This window comes from Pleurodeles waltl, chromosome 3_1, assembly GCF_031143425.1.
Source record: "Pleurodeles waltl isolate 20211129_DDA chromosome 3_1, aPleWal1.hap1.20221129, whole genome shotgun sequence".
Taxonomy (NCBI): domain Eukaryota; kingdom Metazoa; phylum Chordata; class Amphibia; order Caudata; family Salamandridae; genus Pleurodeles; species Pleurodeles waltl.
Window position 1 is genome coordinate 280,768,323 of NC_090440.1, and position 17,944 is coordinate 280,786,266.

Sequence of the window (17,944 nt, forward strand, 5' to 3'; positions counted from 1 at the left end):
AATGAGGATTTTCACCTGTGGTTTGTAATCTGTTCTTAGAATAAATTTTGTTCTCTCCACAACTGCCTGAATTGCCCTACCGCCCACACGGCAGCTAACATCTCTCTTTCAATCACAGAGCATTCTCTTCTGCAGGCGAAAGTGAACGAGAGGCATAGGCCAGTGTGCTTTCTCTACCCTCTTCAGATATTTGGGTGAGTACGGCTCCTAGACCCTTCCCACTGGCATCTGTTATAACAATGCTAAGTGCTCCTATCTCACATACCTGTAAGGGACTAGCTCTGCAAATATCTGATTTAATATTTTCAAAATCCTCTTGTAATTGCTCATCCCTTTTGAACTCTTGCCTTACCTTTAATAATTGTCCCAATTTGTGTGTTTTATGGCAAAGTTCTTTACAAATTTAGTGTAAAATTCTGTAAGTCCTAAAAAGGATCTTACTTACTCTTTCGATGTAGGTGCAGGTGAATCACTAATCTCTTTGATAATATCCTTCTTAGGTGTGATGCCCTAGATAGGTCACTGAATTCATTGCAAATTTGCGCTTCCTTAGTTCTGCAGTCAAACCCACCTCAGCTAACTTTCCCAATACCAACCTGAGTTTGTGATCATGTTCCTCTCTACTATTCCCCATAATCAATATGTCATTTTAGAAGTAAATTACTTTACCAATCCCTTTGAATAGCATACACATCAACCGTTGAAATACATCTGCCCAGATGGCGTTCTAACAAACCTGTAACAACCGAATGGAGTTATAAACGCTGTAAGGTCCTTACTAGATGCGTGTGATTGGACTTGATGGTAAGCCAAAGTCCATGGTTGAAAACCATTTTGCATCATTGGATTGAGACAGAGGTTCATCGATTTTAGGTAAGGGAAATTTATCAATAACAATGTTTTTGTTCAATTCCCTCAAGTCAATGCACAGATGCAAATGTCCATAGGATTTACAAGCCACAACCGGCGGAGCCAACAATTCAGCACTTTCTGTTGGTTCAATAATTCCTTTACTCTCCAAAGATTCCAATCCCCTGATACCATTTTCTCTTATACTCATAGTTATATTCCTGACTTTATGACATACCGGAATTGCACCCTTCTTTAATTTAATTTTTATTTGTGAACCCCCAACAATCTCCCAACGTTACCCAAAAACACACTTGGAAATTGTTTCTTAGCCATGTGTTCAAGGTTTAAAGTGGGATCCTTGACAACCGTCACTGGGTCCCCACTACTAGGATTCAACACAATGCCCAAAGCTCCTTGTTCCACCCAGTCAAGAAGTGAAGGCCCTTTCTCAGCGATATATAACATCCCATCAACCATTCTGTTCTTAAATGTGAAAACTACATCTTTGAAACCCACAATGGGAATCTTTTCGCCTATAAACGTCGCTAAATGTATATCAATGGAATGTGGTTGTTCTTGCCACACAGCTGCAAATTTCTCTTCCCATACAGAACATTGAATAATGAAATATGGAGATCCCGTGCCTGCCACAACTGATATACTAATTCATTTATACTTATATCACACTTTGGTTTCTTCTTAGCATTAACATTAATATCTAAAACTGTATCATTTTCACTAATACTTAAAATGCTGTCATCACTCAAGGAATCCTGTACATGGGTCTCCTCTCTGTTTAATATACATTTTACCATGTGGTTTTTCCCACTCTTCTTTTTCCTATACATACTTTCGTAATGGCCCATGATCCCACAATATGTGCATTTGACTTTAACTCCTGGACAGTATTTATCTTGTGCAAAATGTCTTTTGTTGCCACACCTGAAGCATACCGAACCTTTGCCCACATTTTTATAATTACTTTTAGTCATTTTCTCCGTCCCGGAGTAAATGCCCATTCTTTTCCCTTGATCAATGGAATGACCAGTTTTGCATACACCCTCTTCCCCATTTTTAGGTCGAACCTAGGCAGCACACATGCGCTGTCTGAAAGACCTGTTGTTTTAAGTAAAGGACTTTGCTCCTGCCTGCAGCTTGCCATTGGTTTAGTCTAGTGTTGCTCTTCTTTGCAGCCTGCTAAATGGTTCATGCAGCGATATGTCACGTCTGTTTTTCTGCAGAGGAGCACCGCTCAGCTACAGTTTCCCTCCTCTCGTATTCTTCACCTGGTGCTGGAGATAACTACTTTTTTGTAACTTCGCAGTTTATTTTTAAGTGTGGCTGACGCGCTCACCACCATCTCCCACCCGTCATTCTATTTGTTATTGGTATGTGTATTGGTAACCATTTTGTGGATTTCCCGCCAGGCCTTCCCTCTGGATCTGTACACCGACAGCTTCTTTGAGAACAGGAGGAATGCTATAGAATCCCGGATAAAGCTACTTGCGGAAGCGTGCACAGAGACCCTGGAACAAATGATTGCTGACGTCTGGAATGATCAGGAGGGCAAAGCTGCAGCACTCGTCAGCTGGGAACGGTTTACTTCCCTTGAGCAAGCTCAGGTACTCCACGCTGTCATTTTCAAATCTTAACTAAAATATGTTTGACAAGATAGAGGCAATAATGCGTTCACTGTGTCTGTTTGACAGCAAAATACGAACCTTAAAAGAAATAATGAGTGTGATGTAGACCTTATACGTAAATTTGTGTTTCTGATAGCATTGTTAAACATTAAGCTGCTATTTCCTTTTAGGTGGCAGCAGCAGCACGGCTCTTGATAATATATGCCATGGTGTACACTTCTTTCAGCGTGTCATATCTTTCTGTGCCTTTCCACTTAGCCAGCTTACCGTTCAATCACTTAGGTTCCTGTATGATGCAATGTGATACGCTCATAACACAATGCTGTTGCTATTATCACAATCACAGTGACTCTTTGCTGTCCAGCAACACAGAACATTTGTGTAATGAGTAGGTTTTCCTCCTTATCCCTTTTCATTTTTTTCATTCATTCACTTTTGCTTTCTTTTTACATTTTTATTTTAAACATTTTCTCCCCATGGACTCTTCTGATATTTTCACTTTCTCTCTTGCCTTCCTTCTTCTCACAGCATTTCTGTTCTCCATCCCTATTTTCAATATTTGCAGTGCTCTGCAAGTAGCATTTTCATAACTTGATTAAAAATATTTGACTTTTTATCATTGATTTACGATATTTAACAGCAATATAGTTCCATTTTACAGCTGTGATTACAAACACTGTTGATGACAAAGTTGCTGCAAGAAGCATTAAGATATACAAATGCTTTAAGAAAGACCGTAATATCATACACCAGGGAAGCTTGGCATCAGGCATTTTATATCATGGTATTATATATTGGATTGTGCACCAATTATGTACTCCCAAATGTACATTACAAGGATATTGTAAGTCACAGAGCAGTCCCATGGCCATATGGCACGAGTCTGCAGACAGAGTGCCTTTATAAGTGCATGGCATTCTAAGGTAAGTTGCCATATGCTTATAATGTAACAAGTTTAGAGGTATATTTTGCCTAATAATAACTGAGCTGCTGCTATGCCAGCATTTGCAGGTCTTCCCTATCGTGTTTGCATTCTCTGACTGTACAGGGATGGGCATGCGTATGCAGCTTCACAGCAGGGTCACATCCACAGCAGGTGGATCGGTTGGTCTGCATAGTGGCAGATCGGTGGGTCTCGGTGCATGTCTGACAGTTGGTCTGTTCTGCGTTATTGTGGCCTCCTTCCTCTTACAGGCATACAAAGGGGATGGGCTGCTGTGTGCTGCCTTGCGGCAGGTTGATGAGATATTGTGTGCCACTTCTCCTGAAGAGGCAGTGAATGGGCCAGTATCTGCAGCATTTTTGCTGTCATACATGTGGTCCTACCGGGCTATCACAGGTCACTTATAGTAATTTAGTGCAGGTAACTTAGTAGTGTTATTTTCTTACTAACCAGGTGTTATGATGTCAGAACGTCTATGTAGTAAGAAAATAATCCCCAAAGTGTTATAGGAAGATTTAGTTATCCTACTTTTTATATATGTAATAAAATATTAAACTACCTTCCTCCCCACTGGCTCAAGCCCACGGGAAATATTACTGAGGGGTTTGAAGAGTCGATCTTATTCATTCATTAAGGTAGTTTAACTGATAAGTTTTGAATCCTAGCAAAGTAGTGCCTGGCTACATGCTTCAGAAAATCAGCCCAAATTATGACAAGTCTTGGTCGATGGAGTAATGATCTGTGCAGTTGATTTGCTTAAAATCTGAGATTTTGTTTTACCTAATCTTGTTCTTACAATACCTGTGAATGCAATGAGCAACCGCTTTACTTACTATGTTTATCTGGTTGGACAGCTCTGGGCCTTCATAGAGTTCCAAGCTTTGCCCAAAATTGCGTGGCAATTAATGGTTTGAGGATTAATTAAAACCTCAACTTGTTTCTTTGGTCTCTAGACATGTATATATCTGACCGCAGATTCTGCACCTTGAATACCTACCCAGACACCAGTCTGGATCTAGAAGATCTTGCAATGTTTCCTGCTGACAGATGGTGGAATTGGCCTACTTCATGACTCTGAGCTGTCTTCAGACTTGACGGCACAGAGCTGCACTAATGTGCTACCACGGCAGACTAACATCAATTTCTCGTTTTCCGGTCCTGTAGATGTAGATCTAATGCTCCACTTCTACTAATTTAATTTTCTTCTCCAAATTGCGATTTTTGGTAGCGTACAGAGATGTAGCTCTCCCCTGAAGACATAAGGGTATATTGTGTCATGTCTGGTAAAAGAAGATGTTAGTTCCCCTCATCAGGTATCATCTACTATGAAGGTGAGGGATGAGTTGAAGAAGAAAGAAAGGAAACTCAGGCAAAGCTATTTCTGTTACAGATTTCAAGATGCATATTCCTCTCCTTTAGCATATTCCTCAGGGGCCAGACTGGATCTGGTACTTTTTCAGCAGTACCTCAGTGCACTGGAAGGTACAAGTCATGCTCGGACTGGTGGGCCATGTGGCCGAAGGCTTTGAGGGAGCAGTCCCTAAACCTTCTTGCGGCCCGGCAGTCGGCAACACCGGTGCACACGACTTCGAGAATGTCCTAGTCGATGAGGTCGCGGGACCAATCTTGATGCCCTAAGTCCTCTTCTCCCCATTTGAGGTCCTCGGGACACTCAAGAAAGAGGCACAAGAAGAAGAAGTCATCCAAGAGGCCTTTGAGTTTGCCTCGTCTGTCGGCCGATGGGATGAATGGGGAACTCGCTCAAATGAGAGTTTTTTAACGAGGCCATGTGCCGTGTATTTGAGCCGGTCGACCCCTCTGGTGTGCCTCAGGCCCCACAGGGTTGGAAGAGACTCCTGCTAAATCCATCCTGACGGCTTACGCCTTGGCACTGGCAGAGTCTCATGCTTCTGAATCTGGACCAGTGTCGGTCATACCCATGCGACCTTCCCCGACACCACTCCTGGCGCTGCAACCCCATTCCCATCCCCAATGAGCCGGAACGGTGTCATCCGATGATACTTCCGACTGCGCCTACAGGGGCTAAATCATTGCCTGACCCACTTATTATCCATATTCAGGCATGGAGAAAGAGTTGGAGGGGTCGCCTGACCCTCTAGAAGACCAGCTGGAACAATCCGTGGACTGGTATGAGGAGGTAGTAGAGGCCAGTGGTCTAGACTCCTCTCCAGACACTGGATTATTCTCTCCCCCTACTGTGGCTACAGAGTAGGGAGCATCCTATGCAATGGTGGTGCGTAGGGCAGAGGAGGTCCTCAAACTGCCATCAGTGGCAGTCAAGACGAACATCTTGACGGAAGTGCTCCAGCCCAGGGCTTCCTTTAATGATGCACTTACAGATTTCCTGCTGGGAACTTGGTCCAAGCCCAGCACAGAGGCTCCTCTTAATAGGATGATTGCCTGCTGTCATTGACTTTCTCTGTGTGACCCTAGCTTTTTCACCCAACACCCTACCCGGAGAGCTTGGTTGTCCAAGCCTCTACGTTCCATGGCGCATTCCCTTCCGCTTCCCCGGATAGGGAGTCCAAGAGGCTGGACCACCTTGAGAAGAAGTTGGTTTCTTCCACCAGTCTTGCACAGAGGGCGGTGAACACCTCAATCTTATTGAGATGTTTCTTACAGAACCATTTGAGACACGGTTGCGTAAGTGCTGCTTCAGGTCCATTAGCAGGCCTGGATCATACTCTTCAAGCAGTGAAAGATGGGAGAGATGCAGCTGAGTTCACCATACAGTGTGGACTGGACACAACTGACTCACTGGGCACATGGTTGCGACTACACTGGCCTTGATGTGCCACGCCTGGCTGAGGACGTTTGGCATTTTGGGGATGTCCAACCAAATCTGATGGACATGCCCTTTGATGGCACTCGCTTATTTGATAAGAAGGAATATTCGGCGCTGGAGTGGTTTAAGGAATCTCGGGCTATGGCCAAGTCCTAAGGCCTCTCAGCGACCCCTCTTCCACAGTCTGCCTACTGCCCCTTTTATGGCTATGGAAGAGGCATGGCACCGTGCCAGTCCTATGCCAGCCACCATCAAACGTAACAAACCCAGGGTATGCGCGGACATTGGCGTGGTGTCTTCAGATTCTTCAGATCTAGAGGATCTGCAGACCAGAAGTTGTCTACCACACAGCCACCGGCAGCTGCAGCCTGTAAGCCCTACTAGCTTGCATCTGCAGGACCATGCTTGGCCAATGGGAGGGAGAATATACCATCATCTCTTCCACTGAAAGTCAGTAACGCCAGACGCATGGCTACTGCAGATTATCAGGAAGGACTTTGCCCTGCCTTTTCTATCCTTTCCCCCAACGTTCGAACGACTGACAGAGGATCATTTAAATCTACTCCGAGAGGAAGTTTCAGCTCTCTTGGCCTAGAGAGCCACAGAAAAGGTCCTGATATCAGAAATAGGCAGTAGTTGTTATTCCCGCTACTTCCTGATACCTAAAAAGAACTTTGGTCTTCGCCCTATTCTAGATTCATGGACCGTGAATCTCTTCCTCGAGAAGGAAAAATTCAAGATGCTCACGTTGGCGCAAGTTTTGTCTGCTCTAGATCCAGAAGACTAGTTTGTAGGCTAGACTTGCAGGATGTGTATCCCAATTCTGCCGGCCCACAGGCACTACCTGCGGTTCAAGGTAGGCCATGAACACTTACAGTTCACCATGCTGCCATTCGCCCTTACCAGTACCCCTCAAGTATTCACCAAGGTGGTGGCGGTGGGTGCAGTTCATCTGCACAGGTCAAGAGTTTCAGACTTCCCCTACCTCTACGACTGGCTGTTAAAGGCAAGTTTGCCCCAGGCTGTTGTCTCCCACCTCCAGACTATGGCGAACCTACTGCATTCGCTGTGGTTCACTATAAATGTGCTAAAGTCACACCTGAATCCTTCTCAGACGCTCCCTTTCATCTGAGCTGTTCTGGACAAAGTGCAGTTTTGAACTTATCCTCCTGAACGGCGAGTCCAAGATATTCACGCTATGATACCATTGTTTCAGCCTCTACTCTGTATTTCGGGGAGAATGACTCTGAGACTGCTGGGCCTCATGGACTTTTGCATCCTGTTGGTAAAACATGCCAGATGGCATATGCAGGCTCTGCAGTGGGACCTGGAGTTCCAGTTTGTGCAACATTAGGGAAACCTCCCTGTCATGGTCCAAATCTTTGAGGGAACTGCAAAAGACCTACAGTGGTGGTTAATGAAATGCGTTTGGGTCAGAGGCAAACTCCTCTCCCTTCCACAACCAGATCTCACAGTAGTGACAGATGTGTAACTCCTGAGATGTGGCAACCATCTGGGAGAGGTGGAGATCAGAAGGCTCTGGTCTCCGACGAAATCCAGGCTTCACATCAACATGCTGGAGCTCAAAGCCATCCGACTACCATTGAAGTTATTTCTTCACTTTGTCAAGGGGCAGTTGCTGCAGGTGTTCATGGACAGCACCACCGCCATGTTGTACTGCAACAAGCAGGATGGGGTGGGATCGTGGACCCTTTGTCAAAAGGCCTTGCATCTCTGGCTGGAACAGCAGGTCATAAGGGTTCAACACCTGCCAGGTTCCCTGAACGCCAGGGTGGACAAACTCAGCCGTAGACACCTAGCAGATCACGAGTGGTGTCTCCACTCGGAGGTGGTGCAAGAACTCTTTTAGCAGTGAGGAGAGCCTTGATTAGATCTATTCGCCTACAAAGAGAATGTGCAATGTCAGCACTACTGCGCGTTGGAGTATCCAAGGTTGCACTCGCTCAGCGACGCCTTTCTTTGCGGTTGGAGCTTAGGCCTCCTATACGCCTTTCCACCCATACCACTCCTGACCAGAGTTCTCAAGAAGATCAAGAACAACCGGGCTCAAGTAATCCTTGTGGCTCCGGATTGGGCAAGGCGAGACTCCTATCCTGACCTTCAGAAAATGAGCATCGATCCTCTGATCGGGGTGCCCCTTAGGGAGGATCTTCTGTCGTAGCAGCAGGAGAGGGTTCTCCACCCAAACCTGTCAACTCTGCTCCTTCATGCATGGAAATTGAGCGGCAGCAGTTGACAACTTTTGACCTTCCTGAAGTCTGTAACGTTATCTTGGCATCCAGGCTTTCCTCCACAAAGACAGTATACGCCTGTTGTTGGCAAAAAAATATGTAGAGAGAAGTCTATAGATCCTCTTGCTGCTTCTCTATCTGATATTCTTCTCTTCATTCTTTCTCTTGCCCAACAGGGTTCCTCTCTTGGGACACTGAAGGGCTATCGTTCTGCTCTATTAGCCTTTTTGCGGCTGCCTGATCAACCCTCTCTTTTCAAATCCCCTATTGTAAATAGGTTTCCTCCTATGCCCTTTGTAATGCCTTGGTAGGATCTTAATTTGGTCCTAACTTACCTTATGTGCGCTCCCTACGAGCCATTACACATTTTTCCCTTCCGGCTGCTCACCATCAAGACAGTCTTTTTAGTGGCAATAATATCTGCCCGGAGGGTCAGTGAGATACAGGCCTTATTTTCTAAACTGCCATATCTCACTGTCTTTCCAGAAAAAGTGATGTAACACACCTGTGCCTCTTTCCTTCCCAAGGTAGTGATCCCTTTCCATCTGGGTCAAACTATCACTTTGCCCACCTTCTTTGCTCCCCCACATCCCTCTAAGGTAGAGGGGCGACTCCACCGGCTGGTCCTAAAAAGAGCATTGTCGTTCTATCTTGATCGCACAAAACAGTTCAGTGTTGACGACCAACTCTTTGAGAGGTTTGTGGGAGCAAAGAAGGGACTGGCAGTACAGAAGCGGACCATTTTGCGCTGGGACGTTCTTTGTATCAAGATCTGCTATGCCCTGGCTAAGGAGCAGCCTCCCGAGGACTTAAGGGCCCATTTCACCAGGGGACAGGCTGCGACCACGGCAAAGCACTGCTGCCTGAATAGTCAGGCCCGCAGGGATGGGCATTTCTCCCGTTCGGTCCTGCAGGACTTCTTGGTCTGAAAACATTATCCGCAGCCCACCGCCAGGAGGATATGGCTTGGGTACTTAATCAAAGGTAAGGAATTTTCTGCGAAAAGTCTCTATCAGATGAACAAGTTACTTACCTTCGGTAACACCTTATCTGGTAGAGACTCTATCTAGCTTCAGATTCCTTACAACCACTCTGCGGACTTGTTACTAGGGATAGGGTGATCCCTTTTTCAGGGCCCTAGTTCTGAGACACTTTGCTCCAGTTCTTATCATGGCTCTGAGCTTCTGGCATGGAAGGTTGTGGTAAAAGTAACTGATGCCCACGTGCCTGGGTGGTGCCTATATGGGGGGCTGCAACATCACATCCTGTGCCAACGGCACGTGGAGTCAAATGGAGCAACCAGATGGTGCACACAAGGGGTATTGCTTAGCAAAAGTTTCCGGATCCAGCCTGATGCCTGGAAAAATCAAGGAATCTGCAGCTAGATATAGAGTCTCTACCAGATAGTGCGTTACCAAAGGTAAATAAGTTGTTCCTCTAGGATACCACTAGTGGGTTCGCCATCGGTGCAAGCTGGAACCACCACACTTATCTTGCCTCTGGCTCTTGTTGCAACTTCGCTGCCTGCGCTACAATCTGCGCCGGCCCCAGACACCTAAAGAAGTGGCTTAGATTTTCCTCTCGGACACCAAATCGACATCGGTCCGACCTTGTCTGATGACCCGCCTGAGGTGCCGCTTCCCCTACTTCAATTAACACAGGATTTTAAACATTCTCTCTATTGACCATTTGGGATTGACTCAGTTATTGACTATGACCCAGGTGATGCATTTGCTATCCCTAATGATAATTGGTACAAGAGCTTACATGAGGCTATTGGCCTCAATACCTCCCCAGACACAGCTCCTCTTTTTTCTCCCTATGGATCAGCCACAGAGGAGTCCGCTTCCTACGCTGTGGTGATGTATAGGGTAGGGAAGTTCTTCACCTCTGGCTCCCCACCTTGGAGGTTAAAACCAGTGTCTTGACCAAAATCCTGCAGCTGGGACAAACATCTTCTGAACCCCTCCTTCCCTTTAACTAGGCACTAACTGATATATGGTTGGGAGTTTGAGCCAATCCTTGCTCTGTCCCCCTATCAATAAATAAATTGCCAGGCACCATTGCTCTGCCCCTGGTGACCCAGCTTTTCTTTCACTGCATCCTGCACCGGAAATCCTAGTGGTGCAGGCTTCCACCAGCCACTCTAATCTCTACACATTTCCAACCACTCCCTTGGATTGGGAATTATAAGGAGTGGAAACATTTGTCAAAGTTTTCTTTTCTTCCAGCTTGGTCTTTCAATGGGTCTCACCTGTTCGGGGGAAAAAGCTTATTCCACAAGCATTTTAAGGAGAGCAGGATGTGAAGGACGGGGGGAGGGATAGGGAAGAGGTCAACGGTGGAGAGCAAAAGCTTCAAAGGGACATTGGGGTGGGAAGATGGAGATGGTTTGGGAGTGGAGGAAGAGGGAGTGGTTGTAGGAGGTGTCACTCTGCTGTGTTTGGATGCAGGTGCATGGGCTGGATGCTGTTCTGAGGTGGATGGCTGTTGGGTGTCGGAGTGATTGCGTTTGTGTACTTTGAGAGGAGGGGGGCACAGACACAGTAGGAGAGGAAAAAAGGGACATGTGCATGGAAGTGGGGGTGGTGACTGCCATTGAGGGGCGTGTGCTGTTAGGTGTGCTGGTGATGGGGGTAGTAGATGAGGATGTAGTGCATGCAAGTGGAGACAAAAATGGGAGCGAGGTAGACGATGAGGAGGAGGGGGCCACAGTGGAGGCAGTGGATGTTGGTATGTCTGATTCAGGATGGTGTTTTTGTGAGTGCCTGTGGGATGAAGAGTGGTGCTTGTGTTTGCCATGTCCACTCTTGTGTGTTGTCCTGGGTGCATGCTCGTCTGACTGTGTGCTTGGGATAGGTTGGGGTTGAGGGGAATGGGATTGGGTAGAGGAAGTTGGAGGGGGAGACTAGAATCAGAGACAATGGCTGCCATCAGAGAGGAGGCCAGAGCCTGGATTGATCTATGTTGGGCCGCCATGCCAGTGTGAATGTCCTCCAGGAATGCATTTGTCTGTTGCATTTGGGCTGCAAGCCCCTGGATGGCATTCACAATGGTTGACTGCCCAACAGAGATGGATCGCAGGAGGTCAATAGCCTCCTCACTCAGGGCAGTAGGGCTAACTAGGTCAGGGCCTGAGGTGCCCGGGGCGAAGGAGATGCCACCCTCCTGGGGGAGCGGGCACGGAAAACTCGTTGAGGGGCTGCTGGAAGGGCGGTGCTGGTATGGGGGTGGCGGCTGTACCTGTAGTTCGGGTGGGCACAGACCACCAGGGAGCTTCCATCTGAGGCGGTATCCATGTCAGAACTGTCACCTCCAGTCTCCGCTGTGGTTTTCCCCTTGCCCTCCATTCCACTGGTGCCCTCACTATCTGTGGATTCGGCATCCTGGGTCCTGTGGGATGCAGCTCCCTCCATCGCCGGTGCCTCTGCTCCTCCACCAGATGATGCTAATGCACAGAAGGACAGGGTGACAAAACAAAAAGGGGGCGGGCGAAGACAAAGGATACACTTGGTCAATGGCGGCACCAACACCACCGTTGGCGTACAAGACAGACAGACAGACAGACACACACACACACACACACACCCCACCCCACGCACTAGGCAATGCACTACCAGTCACAATGCTAGTCACCAGGCCATGGTTAGGGACACCTAACGCCAATTGCAGCATACCTGAGACCCACAGACCCCTGCCCAGTACTGGATGCCTACTAGCTTGGTTGGAGGACTTTCACATCAGAACCCTGCCCAACATGACACCTACTCTGCAATGTCAGGCCTGGCCTAGGGGCACCCACAGGCCCACATCCCCCGCCAGGATTCCAGGCGCAAGTTGTATATTGGGGCACTATACTCACCCCCTTGTGGATGCTGTGATGCCCCCAAGTGCCCATCCACTCTGGATAGGCCACCACCAGTATGCTGGCCATCAGTGGGGTCAGGGTTCGACGGGCACCCCTTCCTCGTTGAGAGGTCATCTTCTGTGGCCACCATCTCAGGTCCTCCCACCGTTTCCGACAGTGGGTGCTCCGCCTGCCGTAGACCCCCAGGGTCCACACATTCTTGGCGATGGAACATAATATAACCTTTTTCTGATGGGAGCTGACCTTCAGGGAAATTGACACAGGGAAAGGTATTAGTCCGACCATCCTGCCTGTTACACTCATGGCCCACCCTGCCCCTTCCCATCCAGGCTGATTTTCCCACTTCTATGGCCACTCACTGTACCCTTTGGCAACTCTATTTGCAGATATTTGTGCACCACTATCACTCCTGGTGTGTTGACTGCAGTCAACTACAGGTCATTCCTATGTATACATTACTGTACAGTTGAATTGCAATGTTTACACCTTGTTAAACGAATACATACTTCAATCATTTGACATACTACATACTTGTATTTTTTCAAAGGGGGTTTATTTAAGCGATAAGAAGCAGAGGGGGGTGTGCAATGGGCTGGGGTGATCGTGGAGGAAAGTCCAGGATAGAGTCCAGTCTATTTGTATCACAGGTGCATTGTCCAAGGGGCATAGGAAGGTGAGCAGTGACAGTTCAAGGTGGACAGGGTGACAGAGTGGGAGACAAGGGTGACAATCAGCAGAGTCTCAGGGAATGTTTGCGGGGTGGATCTCCTTCTGCAGGGGAAGGGGTGCTGGTGGCCTGTTGTTCCTGTGGCGGGGCCTCCCGTCCACTAGCGGAGGTGGAGGGCTGTTCATCGGTTTGGCTAGTGTCAGGGGCCCGGTGGTGTGCCACTGCCCCCCTCATAGTGTTAGCCATGTCTGCCAGCACCCCTGCAATGGTGACCGGGGTGGTGTTGATGTCCTTCAAGCCCTCCCTGATCCCCAGGTACTGTTCCTCCTGCAGCCGTATGTTCTCCTGCAACTTGTCCAGTATCTGGTCCAGCGTATCCTGTGAGTGTTGGTATGCTCCCAGGATCGCGGTGAGTGCCGCCTGGAGAGTCAGTTCCCTGGGCCTGTCCTCCCCTGTCACAAAGCAGCCCTCCCAGCTTCCCTGTTGTCCTGTGCCTCTGTCCCCTGAACCGTGTGCCCACTGCCACTGACCCCAAGTCCCTGATCATACTGTGTTTGTGGGGATACCTTGGGTCCCTGTAGTGGTGGACACACTGCTGATTGACGTGTCCTGGGGACAGAGGTATGGGCACGCTGGGTAGGTGCTGTGGTGGTGTTTCCTGAGGGGGAGGGTCTGTGTTGGTATGTGACTGTGCCTGGATAACTGACTGTCCGGAGATCCTTGATGGGCCAGGTTAATCATCCCGATCCAGGTGAGCAGAGCTGCTGTCATCACTGTGTGCCTCTTCTGTGGGTGGGGGGAACTCGATGTTGCTGGCCCCTCTTCTCCGGTGACATTGGCTGGGGGACCTGTGGGGATGTAAATGCAGTGTTATTGTTTCTGCATGTGACATATTGTGCATGGGTGTGTTGCCCTCTATGGTTGTTGTTGCCCTGGCAGATTTGCCTTTGTGTGAGTTGCTATTTAGTAGGCTAGGTGATTCTCTCCAGTGTGCAGGCAGTGGTGATAGGTGTCCATGCAGGTCTGTGAGGGGTGTCCATGCATTGGTGTTGCATGCAGGGCTTGGTATTGGAATGAGTAGGTTGTGATGGTGTGGTATGTGGGAGGTGGTGATGTGATGGGAGTGAGGGTAAGGGTGGGGCTTTGTGATGGCATGCAGGTAGGGGGCGGGTGATAGTATCAAAGATTTGACTTACCAGAGGCCCATCCTCCTCATACTCCTGCCAGGCCCTCAGGATGCATGATTGGCAAGACTTGCTCCTCCCATGTTGTTAGTTGTGGGGGAAGATGTGGGGGTCCACCGTCAGTCATCTGTACAGCTATTTGGTATCTTGCTGCCACGGAACGCACCTTCCCCGTAGGTCGTTCCACCTCTTCCTGATGTCATCCCTTGTTCTGGGGTACTGTCCTACGGCGTTGACCCTGTCCACGATTCTCCACCATAGCTCCATCTTCCTAGCAATGGATGTCTGCTGCACTTCTGATCCAAATAGCTGTGGCTCTACCGGGATGATTTCCTCCACCATGACCCTTAGCTCCTGTTCTGAGAACCTGGGGTGTCATTGTGGTGCCATGGGTGTAGTGAGTGGTGTGTTTGAGGGTGTGTGGGGTGATGTGTTGGTGTGTGATGTAAGGTGTGTGGATGGTGTTATGTAGCTCTGGTTGTGTGGGTTCTCTTGCTGTATCTCTCTCTGGTGGCAATTCTTTCTAGTCGTAAAGGGATGTGGGTGTGTGTTTTATAGTGTTGTGGCTGTGGTGTGTTTATTGTTGTCAGGTGTGTGTAATTTGATTTGTCCAATGTGGTGGTGTTTTGTTTGAGTTTGTGTATTTTGTGCGCGGTGGTATGTACTGCCAATGGTTTAGCGCCATGGAATGTCTGCCGCAGTGATTCGTGGGTCATAATGTTGTGGGCGTAGTTCTGTTGGCTTAACGGTGTGGGTTTGAATACCGCCAGTTTATCACTGACCTTTGGGCTGGCAGATTTATGTGTGTGGCTGTATAGTGACGGATTGGTATGTGTGTGTCATAATATGCTTGTTTTTTTTTTTTAAAGGGCTGCAACATGTTTCTCCCTTTATCTTTTGTAATCCCCAAGTGGGGCCTTAATCTAGTCCTGACTTATTTGATGTACCTTCCTTTTGAGACACTTCAACTCTTCAGCGCTTGAACTCTTCCTTATTGGGCAGGAGCCCTTTAAACATCGCGTAGCGCTCCCGCCACTCGGGACGCGCTTGAACTCTTCCTTAATGGGCAGGAGCCCTTTAAACATCGCGTAGCGCTCCCACTACGCGGGACGCGCGCGGGCGGCGCCCGGGCCAAGGGCGGGCCCGTCCTGCGCCCATCAGCGGCTGGCAGAGGCTGGGCTGGGCCACCCCCCTGATATTTACCATCCAAGCATGCCTCATTAGACTTAGCCCCATTTGCTATTGCCAAAACTGAGCCCTCAGTAAGCTGCTCTACTAAATCTGACACCTTATAGATCAACCTTGCACCAACATCAACTCCAGATGGGCAAAAGGAAAGCAATAGAGTCTGGGGCCGGGGTTGTGCTAAAAGCCAAGCGAAAAAGACATAAGCATGCAGCTAGCATCTGCGTCATGGATAGAATCGACTCTCTCCTGGGTGAATGTAATGGAATATTAACTAGCCCCCAGGGAAATAATTCTATTGAAACCGGGGGGGAGCCCACACCAATTAACAGGAAGGATGGTCCCATGAGAATCGCTGAGATTTTCGTGAAACGTGGAGAACAAGTCACTAACACTACAGGGCAGGGCGAGAGCAGGAATATTATCACCCATACCGCCCCCTCTCTAGTAGAAGACCTACCACTGGCCACCAACGATTTCATCCAGCTCAGTAACTGCTTTAATCCCTTAATCAACACCCCTGAATCACACAACAACATCAATCCAGGCACCCTGGCAGATGGGCCAGCAGCCACAAATATGCATTTTCCTCACGTAACCCCACAGCATATTGAATGCATACAAGATCTAAAAAAGGAAGTTATAGAACTCAAGCTTATGGTTAACTCCTTAATTGCAATAGTAAAACAGCTAACTCACACAAATAACACAGCCACCACGAACCTTACCCAAAACCCAACCCTATCAGGCATCACAACAAACCTGCCCAACTTCTCAGCTTCTAGCCATGTCGGCCCTCTCCCTATCGGAGAAAAGACCACGAGCTCTTACCAGACACCCTTTTTCCACAATTCAGGCATAGGAAATTCACTAGACGTCCATCATAAAACCCTCAAACCCATGAGCAACACTGCCTCAAAATACTCTGCTCAGCCTGCCACTGATCGGTCCCATTCAGGTAATATAGTTCTAATGGTTAACGTTCCCAAGTTAACCACATCGACACACAAGGAAGGGGCAGACGCTATCAAAAACAAGGCAATCCATTGGATTCGCCATGTTAGAGGCTGCCGCTCCATAATACGCGAGGACTTAATTAATGTAGTACGACGGCCAGACCCGGGAACACATTTTGACATCCTAAAACTGACACTCGAGGACGGGACCATGGTGAACAATCTGGTGGCCCTAGATGCAAGAACAAGCCCACCAAGACACTCACGCATCCAGTTTGAATACCCCAGGCCACTTACGCACTACGAGGAGTGCTCGAGTTACCACCCAGCAGAAAATGTATCCACTCTTGGTAAAAATGATTGACTCACAGCCTCACCTAAAATCTATGCTGGCAAACCTTGCAACCTTCTATCACCTATCACCCCCAGATCTACCTTATACCCCACCACTGTCTGTCCATGTATTCTCTTCCCTACACATGATACTAAGACCACTGCCAGTCCACTGAGCAAACATGACAACAATGCACCTTTCATCTTGCAGGCGCATTGCCCACCAAACCAAGTGCTGCTGGCCAGGCCTGCAAGCACCTCCCGGATCAGGACCAGGTCAGTTCCAATAGAGGAACATCACCAATCACCCCAGGCCCCATGGGTAAACATTGGTATCAACCCACTTCTCCTCACTCAACCACATCTGCCAGACCAACCACCGACAGCCAACCATACAAACCCCAGGCATTTAGACAGGATAGTTCAGCCACTGACCGGGGTACGACTTGTTTCGTGGAACGTGGCAGGTTTGAAATCTTTTCTCCCCCTTCCATCCTTCTCCTCCTTTATTGACGAACATGACATATGTCTTCTCCAAGAGACATGGTCACTCGACCCACTTTTTCGAACAGGCTATTCAAACTTCCACATCCCCGCTGTGGCCAGTACGAGAGGCAGGCCCTCAGGGGGTCTGACCATCTGGATCAAAACATCACTTAGTTGCCATATATCACAGCTACCTACTGACTCTCCCGACCTGTTAGGCCTTCGTCTATCCTTTGGGCCTGACTCTGTGGTGAACATCTTTAACATTTACACTCGAGGGGTCGGGGGGGGTCAAGTCTCCAAAACCCTCTGCGCCCTCTTACAAAACTATCCCCGCCATCATAAAACCATTGTGGCAGGGAACTTCAACGTCACATTCGAACCCCTTGACTGGGACGATCTCAGGTCCACTAACGAGGAGGATCAAGCCTGGTCTATCCCCGCCCTGTCAATCCCACCCATCAAGAGATGGACGCAGGTCGCTGTCCAGGTCAAATCACTGACCATGGAGTTCGGGCTCAGGGCGTTAAATGGCAGAACCAAATCAGACACCAATGGCAGTCACACGTTCAACAAAACCAACCACACCAGCAGAATCGACTATTGTCTATTCAACATAAGACTATGGCCTCTAGTCATCGACATGACGATCGTTGAAAGGACTGAAAGCGATCACAACCCTCTCTCTGCCCACACATTAGCTCTAGGTAATCTCCCATCCACGTCTAACTCCCAGCAGTAGCACCCGAGGGTATTAGCCTGGCCAACA

At 48.4% G+C, this 17,944-nt stretch overlaps 1 protein-coding gene across 1 annotated transcript in view; it reads left to right on the forward strand.

The window, feature by feature from the left end:
- FAN1 (FANCD2 and FANCI associated nuclease 1) overlaps window positions 1-17,944 on the forward strand; it is a 231,126-nt gene that overhangs the window by 165,863 nt on the left and 47,319 nt on the right. The window contains exon 12 of the mRNA XM_069222393.1: window positions 2,280-2,474. Coding sequence (XP_069078494.1) covers window positions 2,280-2,474 — 195 coding nt within the window. The remainder of the gene's footprint in view (window positions 1-2,279; window positions 2,475-17,944) is intronic.